This window comes from Vanellus vanellus, assembly GCF_965231255.1.
Source record: "Vanellus vanellus genome assembly, chromosome: 23".
Classification (NCBI taxonomy): domain Eukaryota; kingdom Metazoa; phylum Chordata; class Aves; order Charadriiformes; family Charadriidae; genus Vanellus; species Vanellus vanellus.
The window spans coordinates 410,577-429,853 of record NC_138928.1 but is presented as its reverse complement, the minus strand read 5'-3'; the positions used below and the strand labels follow the sequence as shown (position 1 = coordinate 429,853).

Below are 19,277 nucleotides of genomic sequence, written 5' to 3'. Positions count from 1 at the left end.
CGGTGCGGCAGGAGGGCGCGCGGCGCGCGGACAATACCGGGGCGGTGGCGGCGGCGGCTCGGCCCGGCTCGGCCTCCATCGGCTCGGTCCGGCCCGGAACCGCTCGGACCCGCTCGGCCCGGACCCGCTCGGCTCGGCCCGGCCCCGCCTCGGCCCGGCCCGCTCGGCCCCGCCCCGGCTGGCCCCGCTCGGCTCGGCCCCGCTCGGCTCGGCCCCGCTCGGCTCGGCCCGGCCCGGCACCATGCTGGCGCTCTTCAACAAGCTGTTGGACTGGTTCCGGGCGCTGTTCTGGAAGGAGGAGATGGAGTTGACCCTGGTGGGGCTGCAGTACTCGGGCAAGACCACCTTCGTCAACGTGATCGCGGTGAGCGCCGCCTGCCACCCCCTCTACCCTCCCATCCCCCCCGCCCCCCCTCCCGGCACGGCCCCGGCGCCCAGCGGTGCGGCTGCGGGGGGTCTCGGGCTGTGCGACCACCCCTGGTTGCACCCCTGCTCCTTGCGCACACACCCCGGGGCACCCCACCTCGTGCTCCCAAGTCTTGCGCCCCCCCCCCCCCCCCCCCCCATTGCACCCATCTTGCCACCTCTCTCGTCTCACCCCTGTCGTGCACACCCCCGGTGACTCCCCGGGATTGCTCCGCCCTATTGCACCCCGGCCCAGAAATGCATTTGGGGTGCGGGGTGGGCGGTGGGGGGTGCGGGCCCGGCAGCACCGGGAGGGCCCGGGCAAACCCCGGCCTTTCCTCCCCGCATCCCCGGCGCCGAGCGCGGCGGCTCGGGGGCCGCAGGCGGAGCAGGCCCCGGGCAGGATCCCGGCCCCCGCCTGCCCTTCCCGACCGGGGCTCCGCCGCTGGGCAGCCTCCGGTCCCCTGGGTGGCTGCTGCCGCCCGGCATTGCGGGTAGCCCGGGCGCCGGGGAAGCTCCTGCCCTCCTCCCCTCCGCAGCAGGCGCTTTGTCATGGCCGGGCCCTGCCGCCGCCACGCAGGACCCTGCCCGGCTCGGTGCCGCCAGGGATTTTTCGCTCGGTGGCGGGTGAAAGAGGTTCTTTGACTCGTGACCTCCGTCCCTTCCTCGACCAGCACTCGCCAGCTGCAGCGTTCTACGAGCCTCGCACCCCGGCAGGGCCGCGACACCCACCCCGGGGACCCTTCGGCCTTGGCCTCGTCCATGGGGTCGCTGGACGCGATGGCGGAGCAGGAGCTGGGCGCCCTGGATCCTGACACCCAGGGTGGGGCTTCACCCATGGGTTTGCTCAGCTGGAGTCTCCCCTCTTGCTTTTCGGGTTGTTCTTGCCCTCTTCAGGCACGATGCTGCGAGGGAAGGGGCAGGTTTGGCCTGGCGCCCCCCCCCCGGAGGGGTTTCAGGGAGGGAGGCGGATCGTCCGGCTGTCCCGGTTCCCCCGTGGCCCCACTGGTCTGTGCACGTTGCTTCGCTCGGTGCCCCCGCTCCAAAGCAAAGCAAGTTTATTTCTGCTCGCCCGGGGTGCTGGAAGCTGCTGGGCTGTCAAAGGTGATTTTGCAGCTAATTTAGAGGCTTCGTTGCGCTGCAGTTCGGCTCCCCAGGAGGATTTCCCTTGGTGCCAGGGGCTGCAGGGACAAAAATGTCTGTCTTGAAGTGTCCGGGACACCCTAAAGTGCTTTTCACCCCGGAGATGATGGGGCTCCTGCTCTCGAGCTGCTTTGCTGGCAGTCACCGCTCGGTGCTGGTTCTCCCAGCGGACCCACACCAGCCTTAGGGGACAGGCGGCTTTGTGGCTCTGGGACAGTGACCATGAGCTCCAATCCTTTTTTGAGGTGACTACGTCCCTGCCGTTTGCATGTTTAATGGTCCTTTTTTGCAGTCCCATGTTGGGGTGGGACATGACGGTGCCACATATGGGCTAGTCCTGCTCTGGACCTGCCACACACTGCTATCCTGTTAATAGCAACACAGGCTGCATTAAAAATGGAAAAGTAATTTAACACCTTTTCAAATAACCGGATAAGCTTTAAAGGGTGATGGAGCTTTATCCCAAACCTGCTGGGCTGTTTTGCCTGTGTAGGCCTGGAAATCACTGGGGATGGTCCTCGTCCTCTTGCAACGGCTCTTTTGCCAGCCCGGTTCCCCTTTCCCCACGTGTCTCCTCCTCTCCCAGCCATGTCTGAAGCAGACGGGGCTCAGCGTGGGCTTCGGGGGGTTCCAGCTTCTGCGGGAACTTCATACCTGGCAATTTTGCTGTGTGCAATACCTCGCCTGCAAGACCCGTGCACCAAGACTCTTTCTGCTTAGCCAGTATTGCTGGTGGAAGGAAAAGTGACATCCAGGACTTAGAGCAGCTCCTGAGGGAAGCTCTCCGTACGTGGGTTCACGGGCTGCTGGTGCATCAGGAGGCCTGTGGTGGGGTGTTTAACAGCCTTGGAGGGCAGTCAGGCTCAGGGTGCTGAGCAAGGAGCTCAGTCTCTGCTGCAGTTTTGCCTCTGTCTGTGAATTTATTTGGAAAGTTCAGGTTTTGTGGCAGATGCACACAAAAAAGAGGCACTGACCTTCAAGAAAACGTTCTGTAAATAAGGACTTTTGGGGGACAGCTAAATAACAGCATGACACGAAGAAAATCCCAACTGGCATGTAGCGATAGGATGAGGGGGAATGGCTTTAAACTGGAAGAGGGCAGGTTCAGACTGAACATTAGGAAGAAGTTTTTCACTTTCAGGGTGGTGGGGCACTGGCACAGGTTGCCCAGAGAGGCTATTGAGGCCCCATCCCTGGAGGTGTTCAAGGCCAGGCTGGACGTGGCCATGGGCAACCTGGGCTGTTGGGAGGTGTCCCTGCCTATGGCAGGGGGGTTGGAACTCGATGATCTTCAAGGTCCCTTCCAACCTAAACCATTCTATGATTCTATGAACAGGAACTGCATGAGAAGTGTTTGAGCCGTCTGGCTTTAAGGTGACCTAACGGGGGTGTTAGAAGGGGAAATAGCTATGATTTGGGCTTTGGGGAGGGGAAAAACCTGAACTGAAAACTATTGGATTTTGGTGTTGTTGGAGAGATCTCCCAAGAGATCTCCACGCATGCAGGTGATGCTCCCCAGCCCTCAGGGTGATGCGGGTGCTGGAGCTGCTTTGAGGGACTTGGTGCCATCCTCGTCTTCCAGGATTTTTAGCTGCACCTGTCTGAAAAACTGAATCTGGTTGCCTGGAAGATTGGGTGGTTTCCTACAGCATCCCAGAGCTGTGGCCGTGCTGGACAAAGGCTTTACCGAAGGCCGCCACAATTGGAGGGGGGATGACACCTCCTGGGTCACCTGGCTGGGGTTTTTATTTTTCAGGGCTCAATTTGTCGTTCTCTGGCTGGTGGGAGCTGAAGCTTGAAGTTCTGTGTGCAAGGAGGGGTGAAAGCCTGTAAAACACATCTGGTCTTGGTTTTAACCTGAAGCCAGAGGGCTTTTAACTGCCTTTTCCCCAGTCTGGGGGTGATGAGGGCGAGACTTGAGAGCATTGAGAGCCCCTCAATGGGTGCTGGGGCTCAAAATCCATTGGTGCAGGATGTGTTTAGAAAAGAGGGTGGTTTGCTGCTTTTGATTCAACATCCTATATCTTCCACCTGCACTAGAGAGCCTTCCAAGGGAGCGAAGCCACAGAGACTGGGTCCCAGGGTGTTGGACCTGCGTGGTGGGGGTCCTGGGGCAGCATCCTGCACTTCAGCTCCCCTTAGAAAGTGATTCAAATCAATGCTGCAAGAGGAAACCGCGTCAGCCTCGTACGTGGCATCAGGTAGGATGATGGATGCTGTGGCAGCTGGCCAGCCCTCCGACAGTGCTGCCGGTGGAGGCACATCCCGACAGCGCCTCGGAGGAATGCAGAGCTCAGTGCCTGCTCCCACCCATTCCCGGGGAGCCACTGTACCCCTCTGCTGACCCATCTCTGCAGGGTGTACTTGGGTGCCTGACCCTGAGAGGGGATGTGGCATCTCCAGGTCCTGCAAGGTCTCCAAGGATTGCTGGGGAGGTAGAGAAGAGAGATGCTGGTGGAGATACTGAGGGAGAAGCGAGGAGATCTTGTTCTGATGCATTTTTGCTGGTCAGTCCGGCACCTGCCTCTCTCAGTAATTCTGGACCTGCCCCTTGCGTGGGGTCTGGCAGGGCTGGGATGGGGTGGGAGGTGGACGTGGGTGGTCGTTCTGCATCCAGATGCAGAGTTTGGGCCCTCGACAGCTGCTTCCATTGCACCTGAGCATTGTTGTGCAGAAGGTGGTAGTTTTTTTGGGAGGTGTTCTCCATGTTTGTGGAAGAGGAGAAGGAGCTGGCTGGGGCATGATCTTGCCTTGCTGCTGCAAGCTCTGTCAGCATGAGCCAAGCAAAAATGGACAGTGGATTTTTCCCCAGGATCATAGAATCATAGAGTGGTTTGGGTTGGAAGGGACCTTTAAAGGTTGTCTAGTCCAACCCTCCCTGCAATGAGCAGGGACATCTTCTACTAGGTCAGGTTGCTGAGAGCCCCATCCAACCTGACCGTGAATGTTTCCAGGGATGGGTCATCTCCCACCCCTCTGGGCAAATTTTGTCACTGTGTCACCATCCTCAGCATAAAAAAAATATTCATTATATCTAGTCTAGATCTACCCTGTTTTAGTTTAAAACTGTTACCCCTTGTCCTATCGCAACAGCCCCTACTAAAAGGTCTCTCTTCGTCTTTCTTATAAGCCCCCTTTAAGTCCTGAAAGGCCACTATAAGGTCTCCCCAGAGCCTTCTCCTCTCCAGGCTGACCACCCCCAACTCTCTCAGCCTGTCCTCCCAGCAGAGGGGCTCCAGCCCTCAGATCATCTTCGTGGCCTCCTCTGTACCCATTCCAACATGTCCACGTTCCTTCTTTTGTTGGGAGCCCCAGACCTAGAGGCAGCACTGCAGAGGGGTCTCCCCAGAGCAGAGTCATCCCTCCCTCGCTCTGCTTGCCACGCTGCTGGGGATGCAGCCCAGGATGCAGTTGGCTTTCTGGGCTGCCAACGCACGTTGCCAGCTCGTTCTGCTTTTCACCCACCAACACCCTCAAGTCCTGCTCGGCAGGGCTGCTCTCCATCCCTTCATCCCCCAGCCTGTATGGATACCGGGAGTTGCCTCAACCCAGGTGCAGGACCCTGCACTTGGCGTTGTTGAACCTCCTGAGGTTCACATGGGCCCACTCCTCAAGCTTGTCCAGGTCCCTCTGGATGGCACCTCATCCCTCAGGTGTGTCAACTGCACCACTCAACTGATGACACCAAGTGGTGTCATCGGCAAACTTGATGAGGGCACACTCAATCCCACTGTCTTTGTCACTGATGAAAATGTAAAACAGTACTGGTCCCAATGTGGACACTGGCCTCAATATGGACAAGCGATGCCTGAATGTGAGTCGTATTGTCCAGAGCAGAAACGTAAGCAGGTCTGAAGGGCTTAACCAGGGTCATCCCGGCGGGCAGTGGCACCATCTCCCTTGTGCTTGGCAAGAAACCCCAAACAAGCCCATCTTCTTGCCCTGAAGAGCAGTGTGTTGCAGAGCCATGAGCTGGCCCCCTCGGCTGCTCCAGGATCCATCCTGCAGCTGGATGTATGTACCGGGGTGAATGTACCCAGCCCGGTATCCTCAGCACCAGCCCCCGGCTTGCTGTGGTGCTGTTCAATCCAGAGATGCTCTGTGCAGCCCACGTGGGTAAAGCCACTTGGCTTGCTCCAAGCATCATCCCTGTGTTTTGGGGACAGGGGCATCTTGCCTGCACTCTGGGTTTTGCCAGAAGAGCCATGGCTGCATTGCTGCCCAGCTCGGGATGCGGGTTTGCGGGATCTGCTGTGCGCTGTGAGGGTCGCTGGGGATGCTGGGAGAGGGATCGAGTCTGGTGGGATACTTTGTGCCGCGCTCAGGCTGCCTTAAAAAAACCACCCCACCATCAGGGCATGTCTCTGAGCCATTCCTGCCCCAGCTCGGAGGCATGGTGGGGAACCAAAAGTACAGCAGGGGAGAAGCACCTTGGCATTGCACAAGACTTCTGGGACGTTTAGGAGAGCAAACATGGGAAAATAGAGGGATAAGGCAACAAAAAGGGTCCGTTGCATGTCAGCAGTTTGGCAGTCAGTACCTTTGTCAGGCTGTGCCCTGTTCTCAGCCAGCGCAGTCTGTCCTGTCTCAGCAAACTGCATTTCTACCTGTTTCCCTGGGTATGGGTATCCGTCTTCTGCGTGCATTGTGTGTGTTTGGGGGTCTGAGCACCAGCAACTGGTCTCCGAAGCAGGGGTCAGAGGCCAGTTGTCCCTGGTGCAGGGGACACCCATGCTTATAGCTCACTGAAGTGTCCGTCTGTTGCTGTTCTGAGAAGCGCAACTGTCATATCCCGGGGCTGATGTGCACTGGCATTGCGCTGTACCCAGGTGATGGGTTTTGGGACTGCTGTGCCCCTGGCCAGGCTTTCCTGGGCACAGGCGTGTGCAGATACTGGGGCTGAGCCGGCCATGGAAGCATCTGCCAGACCATGTGTGTCCTGCAGCATGGGTGCCGTCCACGGGGCGGGAGCACTGGCGCATCCTGAAAAACCCAAGTGTAGTCCTTGAATTTCCCCTCAGCTTAACCTGAGGTCCGGATATAGCAAAGACCTGCTAATTAAGGGATGTTGTAATTATTATTATTATTATTATTTTTTTAATTAAAGAGTGTAAAGTTAAAAGGCAACCTTAGAAGAATGTAAACACCAGTAAGATTGTGAAGTTAAAGGGTGGCATGAGCCTTGAGCATCCCGGGTTGGAAATCTTTGGCCTTTCAAAGCAGGGCAGCCTTGGAGATTGATCCAGTGGTGAGCTCAGCGGGTGCTTTATTTCTCTGCCTGGTCCTTGTAGCAACTGCTGGTCTCTGCTGTGGTGTCCCTCGCTTGAGAAGTCCCATATGGATGTATCACCATTTCCTTAACCCTTCAGCGAACAGCCTGTACCCCTGCGGCAAAGCCAGGTGCTGCTTGAGAAGATGTGGGACTCCATGTCCTCGTGCGCTTTACAGAGGTCTGAGGGAGGAGCTGGTGCCCGAGGGCCTGGTGGGAATGGGCAGAGTCAGGCCAGGTGCAACCTCAAAACTTGGCTCCTGTGCGTGATGGATGCTCGCTGCCTTAGAGGGACAAACACCACGTGCATTGGTAGCCGATGGCTGTGCAGAATTAGAGCCGCGGACAGCAGGACCAAGGAGCAATCTCCTGTATTTTCTCAGGCCTAGTAGCAAAAGTCCACCAGCTACAGCCTTATGAGTGGTTTGTCCTTGTCCTCAGCTTTCTCCTGTTTCCACAGCCTGCACCCACTGCTTGGTTCTCCATTTTTCTTGTTCTGTTTGTTGGGTTTTTTTTTAATTGAAAAAACAAATGCAGTCCTCATTTCTTCTAAAAGTGGAGAATGTACCTTCGTTATGCCTGCCTTTTAATTATTGCCATTATGCAGATTTTCTCTCCTAGTTTAACTCTGCTTCTCAGGAGCAGCAGCTTCAGCAGGTGGAAGAGTTGGTTTCTATGGGCACTGCTTAAATATTTACTTTGGTCTCATCTTTACAGCCTTGAAGAAAGTAAGGGTTTCACTTAAATTCAGTTTTACTGGTGGCTGTCAGCTTTGACCACCGTGGCGTTCCCCAGCCATAACACATGTGCACACACAGACACACAGAGATCTCTCAGTTGACCCTCAGACCCCACGGTTGCTCTGGCAGTTGTCCTGCACCTCCTGGTTCCTCTAGCAGCCACCTTCTCCCATGGTCTTGACTCTGGGGTCGCCCACCCTCTGGCTCCGTGGCCACTCCACCTGCTCAGCAGTGGCTGTGCACTCAACTGCACTCCCTCTGGTTGCTGCACCAAGCACAAGTGGCCTCTGAACCCTGGTTTGGAGACAAGTTGCTCATGCTCAGCCCCCTCTGCCCCATGCACACAGAAGACGGAGCTCCTTACTTGGGGAAATAGTTAGAAATGCAGTCTGCTGAGAAGACAGGACAGGCAGTGCTGCCTGAGCACAAGGCATTGCCAGGCAAACATACTGACCAGCAATCTGTTGACCCTTTTTGTCCCCTTATCCCTCTGTTTTCCCATGTTTGTTCCCATAGACATCCCAGGAGAAGTTTTGTGCGATGCCAAGTTGCTTCTCCCCTGCTGTACTTTGGGTTCCCCACCTGCCATTGTGTCCCTGGGTAGAGGAACCTGCTCTGGCTCTCCTGCCCTGGGATTAGCTTGACCACAGGGTTTTTAGGGGATTTGTCCACCTGTTCTTGTCTCTCTGTGCTCCTTTGTGTGTGTGCAGATGTTTTTTTTTTAATCAGAGAACTTAATAATTACCTCTGCCAGGCTCATCTAGGAGATTCCCTTTAGCCTGCCCTTGATGTAACCCAGCTCAGGAAGGACAGCACAAGGCTTTGTCTTCACCTGTGTCCTGGCTGGGCTGTGGACCTGCGGCACAGCTACCGGTAGTGCTGTTCCCTCAGGGACCTCAAGTGTCCTGCAAGGTGCAAGCAACCCCAGCCCTGCTGCTGCCTGCCCCTGCCTTGGCTGGGGTGTCACGGCTGGTCTGGGACACTGTGCTTGGGGGAGGATGGGATGGGATGGAATAGGAAAGGATCCAGCTGAGAGCAGGGCGATGGCTGGAGGTCTCCCAAGAAGCCAGAGCAATGATTCAGGAGGGGACAACCTGAGCATTGTAGTTCAGTAGAGAACTAAGGGAGACTGAACAACCTCAGAAACGAGAGTTAGGGCAAGCTGCTCCAGTGCCGAGTTTGTATGAGCTGGGTTGGACCGTGGGGAGGAGGCAGATGGACACAGGCAGTGACAGAGCAGGGGCATGGAGACGTTATGGGTTGGGGATGGATTGAACTCCATGTCTTCAGGATTCCATTGCTGGGGCCATCCATCAGGCTGGGTAGCCAGAACCAAGGGTGCAGGTACCATGTGGCCAGCTCGTGTGGGTCCATCATGTTTGGAGACGTGCACTGAATAGCAGAAGCAGCTTCTGTTTCCTTCAGGAGGGCAATACGAAGGACAGAGCTGCTAAGCTGCGAACTTTGCCTCGTCCCAATGGATCTGGAGTCCTCCGAAAGCATTGCCTGCTGCACTCGTGTTGCAGTGTTGGCTTGGGGTGTTGTGGTGCACAGCCGCTCTGCTTTGGTCCCTCATCGTTCCCAGAGCTTGCAGAAGGTGACCTTCTCAGTGCCTTGCTTGGATCCAGAGGTTTTTGCTTTTCTCCAGAGTTTCTATAACAGACCCTGTGCTGCCATCAAGTAGTGCTGATGCTGGTGGGGGCTGCGCACATCCAGCACCCCAAAGCCTGGGCCAGCAGCAGGCGGTCACTCTAGAGCCACCAGTGCTTCATGTGGCCACCATCTCTGTCCTTCCGTCCAGATGCTGCCTCGTTACAGACAGGTCCTGAATGAGAGCAACCGCTAATAAATTTGTAGGCAGTTGTGGAGTCTGTGAGGAGAAAGGTGGAAGGAAACATTGCTGCAGCTCTTGTACAGAGATGCCTTCTCCACCTCGGAGTTGAGAGCTGCACTGTGTGTTCCTGGGGAGCTGCTGGGAGCATCTCGTATGTGTCTGTACAGCCTCTCTGCCCCAAACAGTGTGTTGGGTCAGCGCAGCCTCACCGCTGTCATTCAGGGTGTTTTGGGCTGTGGTGCAGTGCTGAAGAAGCAAAAGCAGCCCAAGGATTTTCCCTTTCATCTGAGAAACCTCATTTTTGTGAAAGAAACTGAGCTTCAGTGATAACCATGCTCTAGAAAAAAAAAAAAAAGTCATTAGCTGCATTGCAGGGAGTGAGATGAATCTGCCCTGGAGAGCATCATCTCGCCTGACTCCTGTGGGCCCTGAAAATAGGGCCTGTGGGCTCAGGGAGGGCCCATGTTTCCACTGTTCAAAGTTGCTTTCGGAGAGCAGCTGATGCAGAAGGAACCGAACGTGTTGCAACGCATTGAAGATGCTGTCGCGGGTGCCAGGACAGCAGGGACCACGTGCCAGCCGTCCTGGACCACAACGTGTCACGTTCCCAGCCCAGCCTTTTTTGGACAGCACAAATGGTTTTGCCTTGGCCCCTTGGCCGTGGGCAGCCTGGAGGCAGGCGCTGCAGTGGGGGAAGGATTTGGGGCAGGGAGCAAGACTCTGCTTTGCTTACGGAGATGTGCTCGCTCCCATCTCTGGCAGAGGAAAGCAGAGGTGACTCCTGGCTCCTGCAGCCTATCTTTTCCTGGAAGAAGAGCCGTCACACCTGAACCATGTCTCAGGTGACTTTCGCACAGCCAGCGGTTCCTGTGATGTGGTCCTGGATCACTGATGGAGGTGCCTGCAGCTTCAGAGAGCTCTTCTGCCATTGCTCTCCACGTGTTCTGATCAAAGCCTGATAATTCCTTAAAACCTGGTCCATAAAGCCGAATTGTGTGTTGGACTTCAGTCCACAGGAGACATCCCCCGTGTCGGATGGTAGAGGGACTTCTCTCTGCTTCCCCTCCTTTCCCCCCATGCCCTTCCCCACCAGTCCCCGGCATGGTTGCTGGGTGCACTGTGGCTTGGGGACCCCTTGGCTCCTGGGCTTTGCTGATGAACGCAAAAGGGAAATGAAAAAGGGAAGTGGTGCATGTTGCAGAACCGTTGGAAGAGGTCAGGAAAACCCTGGGGACTCGCTGATGTGGTGGGTCTGGAAGAGCCGTTGGCTCAATGAGGCACAAAATTCTGCTTATCAGAAAATGGCATAAATTGCCTTCCCTTTTTGAGGTTTGTGTTAACTGAAAGAAAACCCAGAAAAGTCCTAGAGAAACAGAGATTTTAAGCCAGTAAAGAGCAGCTGGGATGTGTTCGGCTGTGGTTGGTGGTTCCTGCAGGTTTCTGGCAACAATGGCCAAAAGCCTCAGCTACGTGTTATCCTGGTTATCAAACCATCTTCCCCATTGGCTTCCCTGGCATCCTGCAGCAGGGCCTTCCACAAGGATGCGTTTAAAAACCAAAGATTATCCTGTTTTGAGTCCCAGTGAGGCTGCCTGCCAGGCGGGAGGCTGCTAGGGGCAGAGGGTGAAGGGCTGTGGCAGCTCCTGCCCCAGGGATGCTGCTGGGGCTGCCTGGAGCATCCCTCTGTGGCTGCTCAGTCCAGGGCCATGTCGTGGCGTTGGGATTTGAGCAGCAAACTGGAAGGTGGGGTGGGCTTAGACAGACCAGTGCCATCCTGTCCCTCCGGTGCAGTGCCGGGCATGTGGGCTGGCGAGCCAGCATCTCCCCGCGGCGGCAGAGGGACTGTTCCTGTTCACCACTCTGACAAGACTAACCTAGTTTCTCAGCGACACTGGGATGCTGCAAATCTGCGGTGATTTCATGCATTTCATGCCTGACGTGGCTCAGAGCTGCGCTGCTGGAGGACATGTGATGGCAGCTTCTGGGGAGCGGGAGAGGGGACCCTTTGCATCCCCCCACGTCACCCAGCACGAGCACCCGGCTCTCACGCGTAGGCAGGCGGCAGGCTTGTAGGAAAGCAGAAGTCAGTCTGGTTTGGGCTGGGCTGTAAATGATCCGAAGCAGGAAGCGTGCCAGAGCCCCCAGGACTCACGGCCGGAAAGGAGCCGATGCAGGAGGTGGCTCCCCTGGGCGGGAAGCCCGGCCTCTGCCTGCACCCTGGGTCCTTGCGGGGCTGCCAACAGGTTTTGCGGCAGAGATTTGGGCCCAGCACGGCTGACATGAGGTCACTGCAGCGGGCGAAGGTCTCTGCCTCCTCCTGCAAAGGGCAGAGATGGGCAAGCCTCTGCCACCCCACCGAGATGGCAGCTCGCTGTGGGGCTAGGGGGTTCACAGGGCCGCCCAGGGCACCCCGTACCCTGTACAGCCGCAGCAGCATTTCCCTCCTGCAGGCATTTTATCTCCTTGGCTCTAATTTTGCTCCTGGTGTGGACCAGGAGGAGGGTCACAGCGTGCCTGCTGCTGGGCTGGCAGAGTGTTTGGGGTTATTTCTAGGCAAGCTGTCAGCCTGGTTGCCCTGCTCAGGGCAGGCTGGTGGGGGTTCCCTGCCTCCTAATGCTGGTTCACCTTGTTCATTGCAGTCAGGACAGTTCAATGAAGACATGATCCCGACAGTGGGCTTTAACATGAGGAAGATCACCAAGGGGAACGTTACCATAAAGGTAAGGTGCAGATGTTATCACCAGTGTGGGCTCTTGGGATGAAAGGTGGGGCGAAGGGAGACTGGTTGGCGCTTCTGCTGGAGGTTGAAAGATGCCAGCAGCCCCAGCTGCAGTTAGGAAGATCTGCCCTGTTAGGTTTCTGCAGGTACCCACCAGAGGAGATGGTGGGAAGGGTTGTAGGAGATTCAGACCTCTGCAGTAAGAGCCAGTCCAGGCTGCAAAGCTGGAGGTTTTCTTATACCTCTGGCTTGTTGGCGGGGACTCATGGATGTGGTCACGTTGCTGAAGGTGGGAGCGCTGGGAAAAACAGGTTATGGCTTGCAGTGATGGTCTCTGCCTCAAGAACAAAGGAAGAGGAGGTTTCTGCCCCTTCTGGATCTTTCAAGGGCTTCAGTTTGGACTAGGAAATATCAGTGGGATGGCCTTGAAAAGGTGATTGGGGATCTCTGCCTGCTGCAGAAACGTTTCCAAGAGCGTGCTGAGTGCTTTGAAATGGCAAGTGCATCAGTGAAAGGCCGGGAGGTGCAGTGTGCGTGGGGAGGCGCACCCCAACTTGTGCCAGGTGGTCCACTGGTGCCGGCAGAGGCACATTGCAGGAGGTGTTCAACACCCTCCGGCTGCCTTTCCTGAGATGTCTCCTTTCTTTTATTGAGTCATGAACTTCCTCGTTAGGTTTGAGCTGAAGAGGAGGGGGTAGTGCATGCCTGGTGCTGTGGCTGTGTGGGGAAGGGTCGTGGGCAGGGTGGTGGGGTGGTGGGGCAGGACGATGGGGTAATGCCGCCTTCTCCCTGTCACAGCTCTGGGACATCGGTGGCCAGCCACGGTTTCGCAGCATGTGGGAGCGGTACTGCCGTGGAGTGAGTGCCATCGTGTGAGTATCACTGGGAGCCGAGAGCCCCGTCACTTGTGTGCCGATGCTGAGCCCTGCCAGCGGGTTGGGGGCACGATCCCATTGCCCCACCCAAGGGTGCTGGGCAGGGCTGAGCTGCCGGCGCCCTTGCTGCAATGCCCACTGCTGACTGTCAGCAAGACTTTTGGGTATCCCTGCATGTCCCTTGCTTGCAAACGTTGCAGTAAACGCAGTCCAGGCTGGGGATGAGACTTGGAAGATGCTCATGGGAAGCAGGCTGCCTGCTCCGAAGGACGAGAACCAGGACTTTAGATATATGTGATCTTCACCAACTGACAGTGCCCTGAGATTTTGGAGGGCTGGGTTTCTGTACTGCCCTTCCCAACTGTAGGTCTGGCAGGTGAAGAGGAGTGAGGGACCATTTGTCCTGCTTGTTGGGACAGCAGTGTCTGGTCCTGCCCTCGCTGATTGTCACCATGTTGGGACATGTCCTTGACACTTTTTATTACAGTGAGCTTTGCTGGAAATGAAAAAATGCTGTATTTTTTTTTTCACTCCTTTTGCTGCCTCCTTCTATGATTTCATCATTTTTCCAAAGTGGCCCGTCTGGTTGAAAGGAAACGAAGGGACCTGTTGCCATCCAGGTCGTGGTCCAGTCTGCCTTCCTCACCTTGAGCTGTGTCATGGCCCGTTTATCATGCCTTCAGCCCTTCTGCCCCATCCAGTGTGCCGAAGGCTCGTAGCAGTGCCTGGGTGGTATTTTTCCCTCTCCCTCTCAGTACAGCCATACACATTTTCCTGTGTTCAGTACTTCAGTAGCTAAAGGCTCTTTTCCTATTTTTCATAAACCCCACAAGGCCCGATGAAGCTTGATGGTGTTTCTCACTTCTCTCCCAGCTTCTTGATCTTTAAAATAAAGGCTGGTTTGATGAGTTCCTCTCCCCAGTTTTGGCTTCACTTATGTCCTTTGCAGGAGGGGTGTCCACCGATAAGATCTAAATCCTTCCCTAAGTCTTCCCCGTCTGCTCAGAACAAGCATTGCTGACTGCTTCACGTGCCCTTTGCTCCATGCCCCAGGCCTGGGATCGCTCCCGTAGAGAGGTCCTTCCCCCCGTCAGGATCTTGGGTCCACATCTTCTCTTCTTCATCATGAGCTCCTCATGTCTTCTCCACTTGTCCTCTATTGGGGGTGTCTCCATACGGAGCTGTGACATGCAGACAAGCCTCGCTTGAGGCCAACGTGTGTTTTGCAGCTTCTTTTTTTCCAGGCAGTGCCTGGGCTATCCTTGCCTGCCATGTCCCTGCTGTCAACGGGGTGGACCCCTGCAGGGATGGGGAGAGGGAGGTCCTCCACTTCGCTGAGAGACATGAGGGGCTCTCAACCCCACAGCCTTCCTTGGGAAGAGAGGTCCTGGGGGAAGGATCCTGTTATCCATCACCTCCATGCACCAGCCCGGGAGCTGGTGGGTGAGTGATGCAGCACAGACCTCAGCACAGCACCGGGGCATGGAGACCTCGTTGCCTGTGCTCAGGGGTATCCCTTCCCTTGCAGGTACATGGTGGACGCCGCCGACCAGGAGAAGATAGAAGCCTCTAAGAATGAACTGCACAACCTGCTCGACAAGCCGCAGCTTCAGGGCATCCCGGTGAGCTGTTGCCCGGTTAGGTCCCCCGCAGCCGCTCTCAGTCCCCAGGCTGCTGGCTGCCAGGGTTTGCAGTGAGGGGCTTGCATCTTGCGGAGCAGATTTAAGGTGGGGGATCCCCTTTTTCCCCTGCACTCTCGCGGGAGCTTGGGCAATGATGCTTTCTAGCCCAGGGCTGGGCCAACCAGGAGGGAAGGCAGCTTTAGAAGAGACCAAAAAAAACCCCTGATGTGTGAGATCTGTCCTTTCGCGTGAATTTGCACCTTATTTATGGTGGGACATTAAGGTCTTGTCTCCTAGGAGAGCGGCTGCTGGGCTGTGACATTTGCAGGAGGTGGGCTGTGGCGGCGGTGCGGGGCACGCTGCATGTGCCGGGGCGGGATGCTTACGGAGCATCCAAAATCAGCATCCTTTGAAAGGAGCTAATTGGGGATCCTGCTCAGATCCCAAACATTTGCTGCCGACTAAATTAAGCTCCCGACTTAATGCGCTGCATTTACAGCCCTTCTGAGTGTTCTTTTTTGAGAACAAGTCTCCAAATTTAAACTGGGGGACGCTGTGTTACTGTGCTGCTGCAGAGGCCCCGTCTCGCCCCGGGAAGGTGGCCGCAGCCTCAGTGCTGTCCTTGTCAGATGACAGTCGCGTGGCACACTCTGGAGGGATGAACGAGTCCCGCCGGGTGATTATTTTCCTTGCATAGTCTGAGGATGCCTTTGTGGATGTGAAAAGCCTTGAAGTAAAGAGAGATCAGTGCAGGGTACAAAAAAACGTTTCTTTTTTGGGCTGGCTGCCTGCGGAGAGCAGGTTCTGCACGGCATCTGCATCTCGTTCCTTCCTGGTTACATCGAGTTTAGCCATTTCATTTGATTTTTTGCTCAAAGACAGCAAGAGGCTCCTGGGAGAATGTCCTAGATGGCACGAGACATGCTGGTGCCCTTCAGGGAGGATGTGCTATGGGGCCAGCTTCTCACTGGGACTAGAGAGTACACAGGAGATGCTGTGTATGGGCTAATTAAGGCTGTTAATTGAAGTGCTCTGCCTTCTGATTGACCACTGAAGGAGTTTTCTTTGTCTGGGCACACCCTGTTGAAGTGGTCAGGACTGTCTTGCATCTCAAGCGGGGTCCTCTTCTGGGTGGCAGAAACAGGTTTCTGCCTGGTCTGGTGGCCAGGAGCCACAAGTGTCCCCTCTCCCCTCCTGCAGGTCCTAGTCCTGGGGAACAAGCGAGACCTGCCCGGTGCCTTGGATGAGAAGGAGCTCATTGAGAAGATGTAAGTGTGCCGGTGGCCTGGGTGACCGTGGTAGGGCTGTGACACAGTGTGACCTCCCCTGTTCCTGCTGTGTCCCCACCGGCACAGTCACCCTGCCGTGCTCTGCTGCTACTCCTTCCCCAGCCGGGGTGGCATTGCGGTGCCTGTGGTGGGCTGGCAGAGACGAGTGGCTGGGGACATCCCGAGGCAGCTGCAGGCAGAGGTGACGTTAGCGGGGACGGGGAGGAGCTGAGCGCCATGGCCGCCAGTGCCAGGGCTGTGTCCCTTGTGCCACACGGTGGCGTTGGGGCCCGGCACGGCCCAGTGCTCGGCAGTGGAGCTGGGCTCTGTGTGGGTGCTGCTCTCCAGAGCGGCTCTGCCTGGTGCGGGGATGCGACTCCGGCAGCCCTCGGTGCTTGAGGTCAGATCCTGCTCCAGCGTGTGACACCATCCACGTACCTCTGCCTTACATCACCACCCTTTGCCGTTTCGACGTGTGACCTCCTCGCAGCTGATGCTGCCTCCTGCCCACCTCCACGCTGCCGGCAGCGATCCCCTCCCCTGCAGCCAGAGGATGGGGATGCTGCGCTGAGTTGCAGCATCTCTGTTCCCCCCTGCCCACTCCTCGGATGTCTCCCGGTGGGCACCTATGCAGCTCCCGTGCTGCCAGCCCTGTGCCGCTCCCAAACCCTCTCTGCCCTGTCTCGACACAGGGCTGTGCAACCGAGGTTTGGGGAGGGAAGCTGTGGGATTTCGTGGCCAGGCTCTCCCTGGGGTCGGGTCCCTCCTGCCCCATTGTGTAGCCCCCACAGACCATGCATAGCCATCAGTTGTGGGCACAGTGCGCTGGTGTCCTCGCCCAACCCACATGCAGGTCCCCAGGAGCCTGGGGAGATGTTTCCAAAGTGTCCCCTGTCTTGGAGTCAGGGTCCAAAGGGACCCTTAAAAAAGGCTGCCCGAAAGTGTCTCCTGGCGCCGCCGATGCGCAGCCCCAGGGGGCTGCAGCCAGAGCTTGCTCCTCTCCTGCAGGAACCTCTCCGCCATCCAGGACCGAGAGATTTGTTGCTACTCCATCTCCTGCAAAGAAAAGGACAACATCGGTGAGTACTGGCAGCTCCGGTCTGGGGCTCGGGGTGCAGCGGTGGGGGGGAAACCCGTCCCCAGGCTGTTTACCCAAATACAGGAGGGGGTGACAGCCAGAGGGAGAGGCTGTAAGTGTCCCCTTGCCTTCACAGACATCACCCTACAGTGGCTTATCCAGCACTCGAAGTCTAGGAGAAGCTGAGATCCTGCTGACTGCGGTTCGGATCGGGAAGATGCCATTGTACAAGCCCATGCCCCTTCTTTCTCCTGCTCTGTCCCTCCAGCTCTCTCTCTAGATGGGTATTTTTAGGGGACCCCAGACTCCACTCGCATTGAGGTGGAGCCCTTGTTTTTATTGTAAAGAAAATGTCCGACTCTGCCCTCCTCTCCTCTCCTCTCCTCTCCTCTCTCCATCTCTTCCTCCCATTTTGGCACTGTTCTGTTGTTGTCTGTGTATACAGTATATATATATGTATATATATTTTAATTTTTTAATTTAAGCGATAGCGCTGTTACTAAACTGGGCCCTGTGAGCGGTAGGAAGGCTGTGGGCTCCCTGAGGCTAGCGGAGGGCCAGCACTGGGAGGAAGATGAGGGCGGTGGCAGAAGGCAGCCCTTTGGGGATGGGGCTGTGGCAGGCTGCGGGCAGGTCCCCTGGTGCTCCCTCATCCCTTCCCTGGGTGTCCTGCCTGTACCCCTGGGTGGGGAAAACCCTGGGGGTGTTGGGAGTGTGCCCACCGTGTGCTTCCTCGGGCTTCTGCCCCATAGGCAGGCTGTGGGGAGAGGCGATGCCACCCCCCTGGGTTCCTCACCCCTTTGCGGGGACAGGGATTAGTCACGACCCGCTGCCATCAACCCCCCCCCACCTCCATCACCTCTGGCTGCCGTGCCACTGCCCCATCCCCTCCTCACTGCCCTGGGCCGCTTGTTCCCCTGCCCCATGTCCCCCCCCCTCCCGCAGCCCCCACGCCTGGGCTGAATCCTGCCCCACCGCCCAGTCCTGCTGCTCTGCGGTGCTGGGGCAGCGATCCGAGGGGCCTGTGCCAGGGCGGGGGGGGGGGGGGGCGGGGGGCAGCGATGCCAGCAGCCCCCACAGGGAGTGGGGGGCTGGCTCCTGGCCCCTCCCTGCCCCAGCTGCTCCTGGAGGTGTTCGGCTCCACGTAGCCTCTTGGGGTGGGGTGGGGGGGCTGCGCTGGCTCCCCATGTGCCAAAAGGTATCGCCTGCACCCAGCCGGGGGCTGCTGTCTCTGCCCCGGCCGAGGATATTGCGGGGGGGGGTGTCGGGGTGGGGTGGACACATGGAGACACACGAGGGGGCCGTGAGACCCCCTGTGCCCCTGCAGCGCTGCCTGTCAGAGCTGGGGGGGTGCTCTGTGTGCCCTCCTCCCCACGCCAGCCCCCAGCTCTGCTGCCCTGGTTGGAGGGGACATGGGGGGGGAGGCAGTGGGCCATGGGGGGTGGCAGGGCTTGGGGGGGCTCAGTTGGGTCCTTGTCTGCAGGTGGGGAGAGGGTGAGAGGAAATTCGGGGGGGGGGGGGGGTGTCAAGAAGGCTGTGCCCATCTGTGCTATGTGATGAGTTGATGGGTCTCTGCAGGTGGAGCCTGGGGCCAGTCTGGGGGGGGACTTATCTGGGCTGGAGGGGACACGCTGGCATCGGGAGGGTGGGTGCGTAGTGGGGTCAGGTCAGTGGCACAGCGGGGAGGCAGCTGCCTGTCCCCAGCTCAGGGCTGGGGGAGAGGGTGGCGGTGGCCCAGGGGTGGGGGCTGCAGGGCCCCTCTCGCTGTTCAGCTCCAGGGCGGTGAGGCCGGGGTTTCTCTTCTGTTCTTGTTTTTGCAGAATTGCACAAAGAGAGGTTTCCTTTTTCCTTTTTTTTTTTTTTTTTTAATTTAATGACTTGTAAAGTGTTGTCACTCCCCACCCCACACGCCCCTCTTTTTTTTTTTAAGAGATATTTTGGCTCAATTTGACCTCTGTTGGGAAATGATTCTTGTAACTGTACAATTTTTTTGCCTCCTAATAATAATAAATTAACAATTTTGCGTTGCGGGGTGTGGTTGCAGTCACGTTACTTCCTCGCCGTCGCTGCCACCCATCCCTCCTTGGTGCTGAGCATAGGGTGAGGGTCCCCGTGCCCCAGGCTGCACCAGACACCTGCGGGGTCGTGCTCGCCCAGGAGCCAACTCTGATTGCTCTGGATGTCTCGTTTTGTTGGTCTGGGTGTGAAGATGAGCTTGGAGACCTCCAGCTGTGGCCATCGCCGCTGCTGGACCTTCCTCTGCCCCCGCATCATGTCCCAGGACTGCTGCAGGACCCTGCTTCAACGCTGGATTTGGAGCAGGG

At 57.2% G+C, this 19,277-nt stretch overlaps 1 protein-coding gene across 1 annotated transcript; it reads left to right on the top strand.

Annotated features, from left to right (window-relative positions):
* The first annotated feature begins 218 nt into the window (after window positions 1-218).
* On the top strand, window positions 219-18,354 carry ARL8A (ARF like GTPase 8A). Its single transcript, XM_082494444.1, has 7 exons — window positions 219-364; window positions 12,031-12,111; window positions 12,909-12,982; window positions 14,514-14,607; window positions 15,808-15,875; window positions 16,884-16,954; window positions 17,090-18,354. The coding sequence occupies exons 1-7, from the start codon at window positions 242-244 to the stop codon at window positions 17,137-17,139; spliced, it is 561 nt and encodes a 186-aa protein (XP_082350570.1). The 5' UTR covers window positions 219-241; the 3' UTR covers window positions 17,140-18,354.
* The last annotated feature ends 923 nt before the right edge of the window (window positions 18,355-19,277 follow it).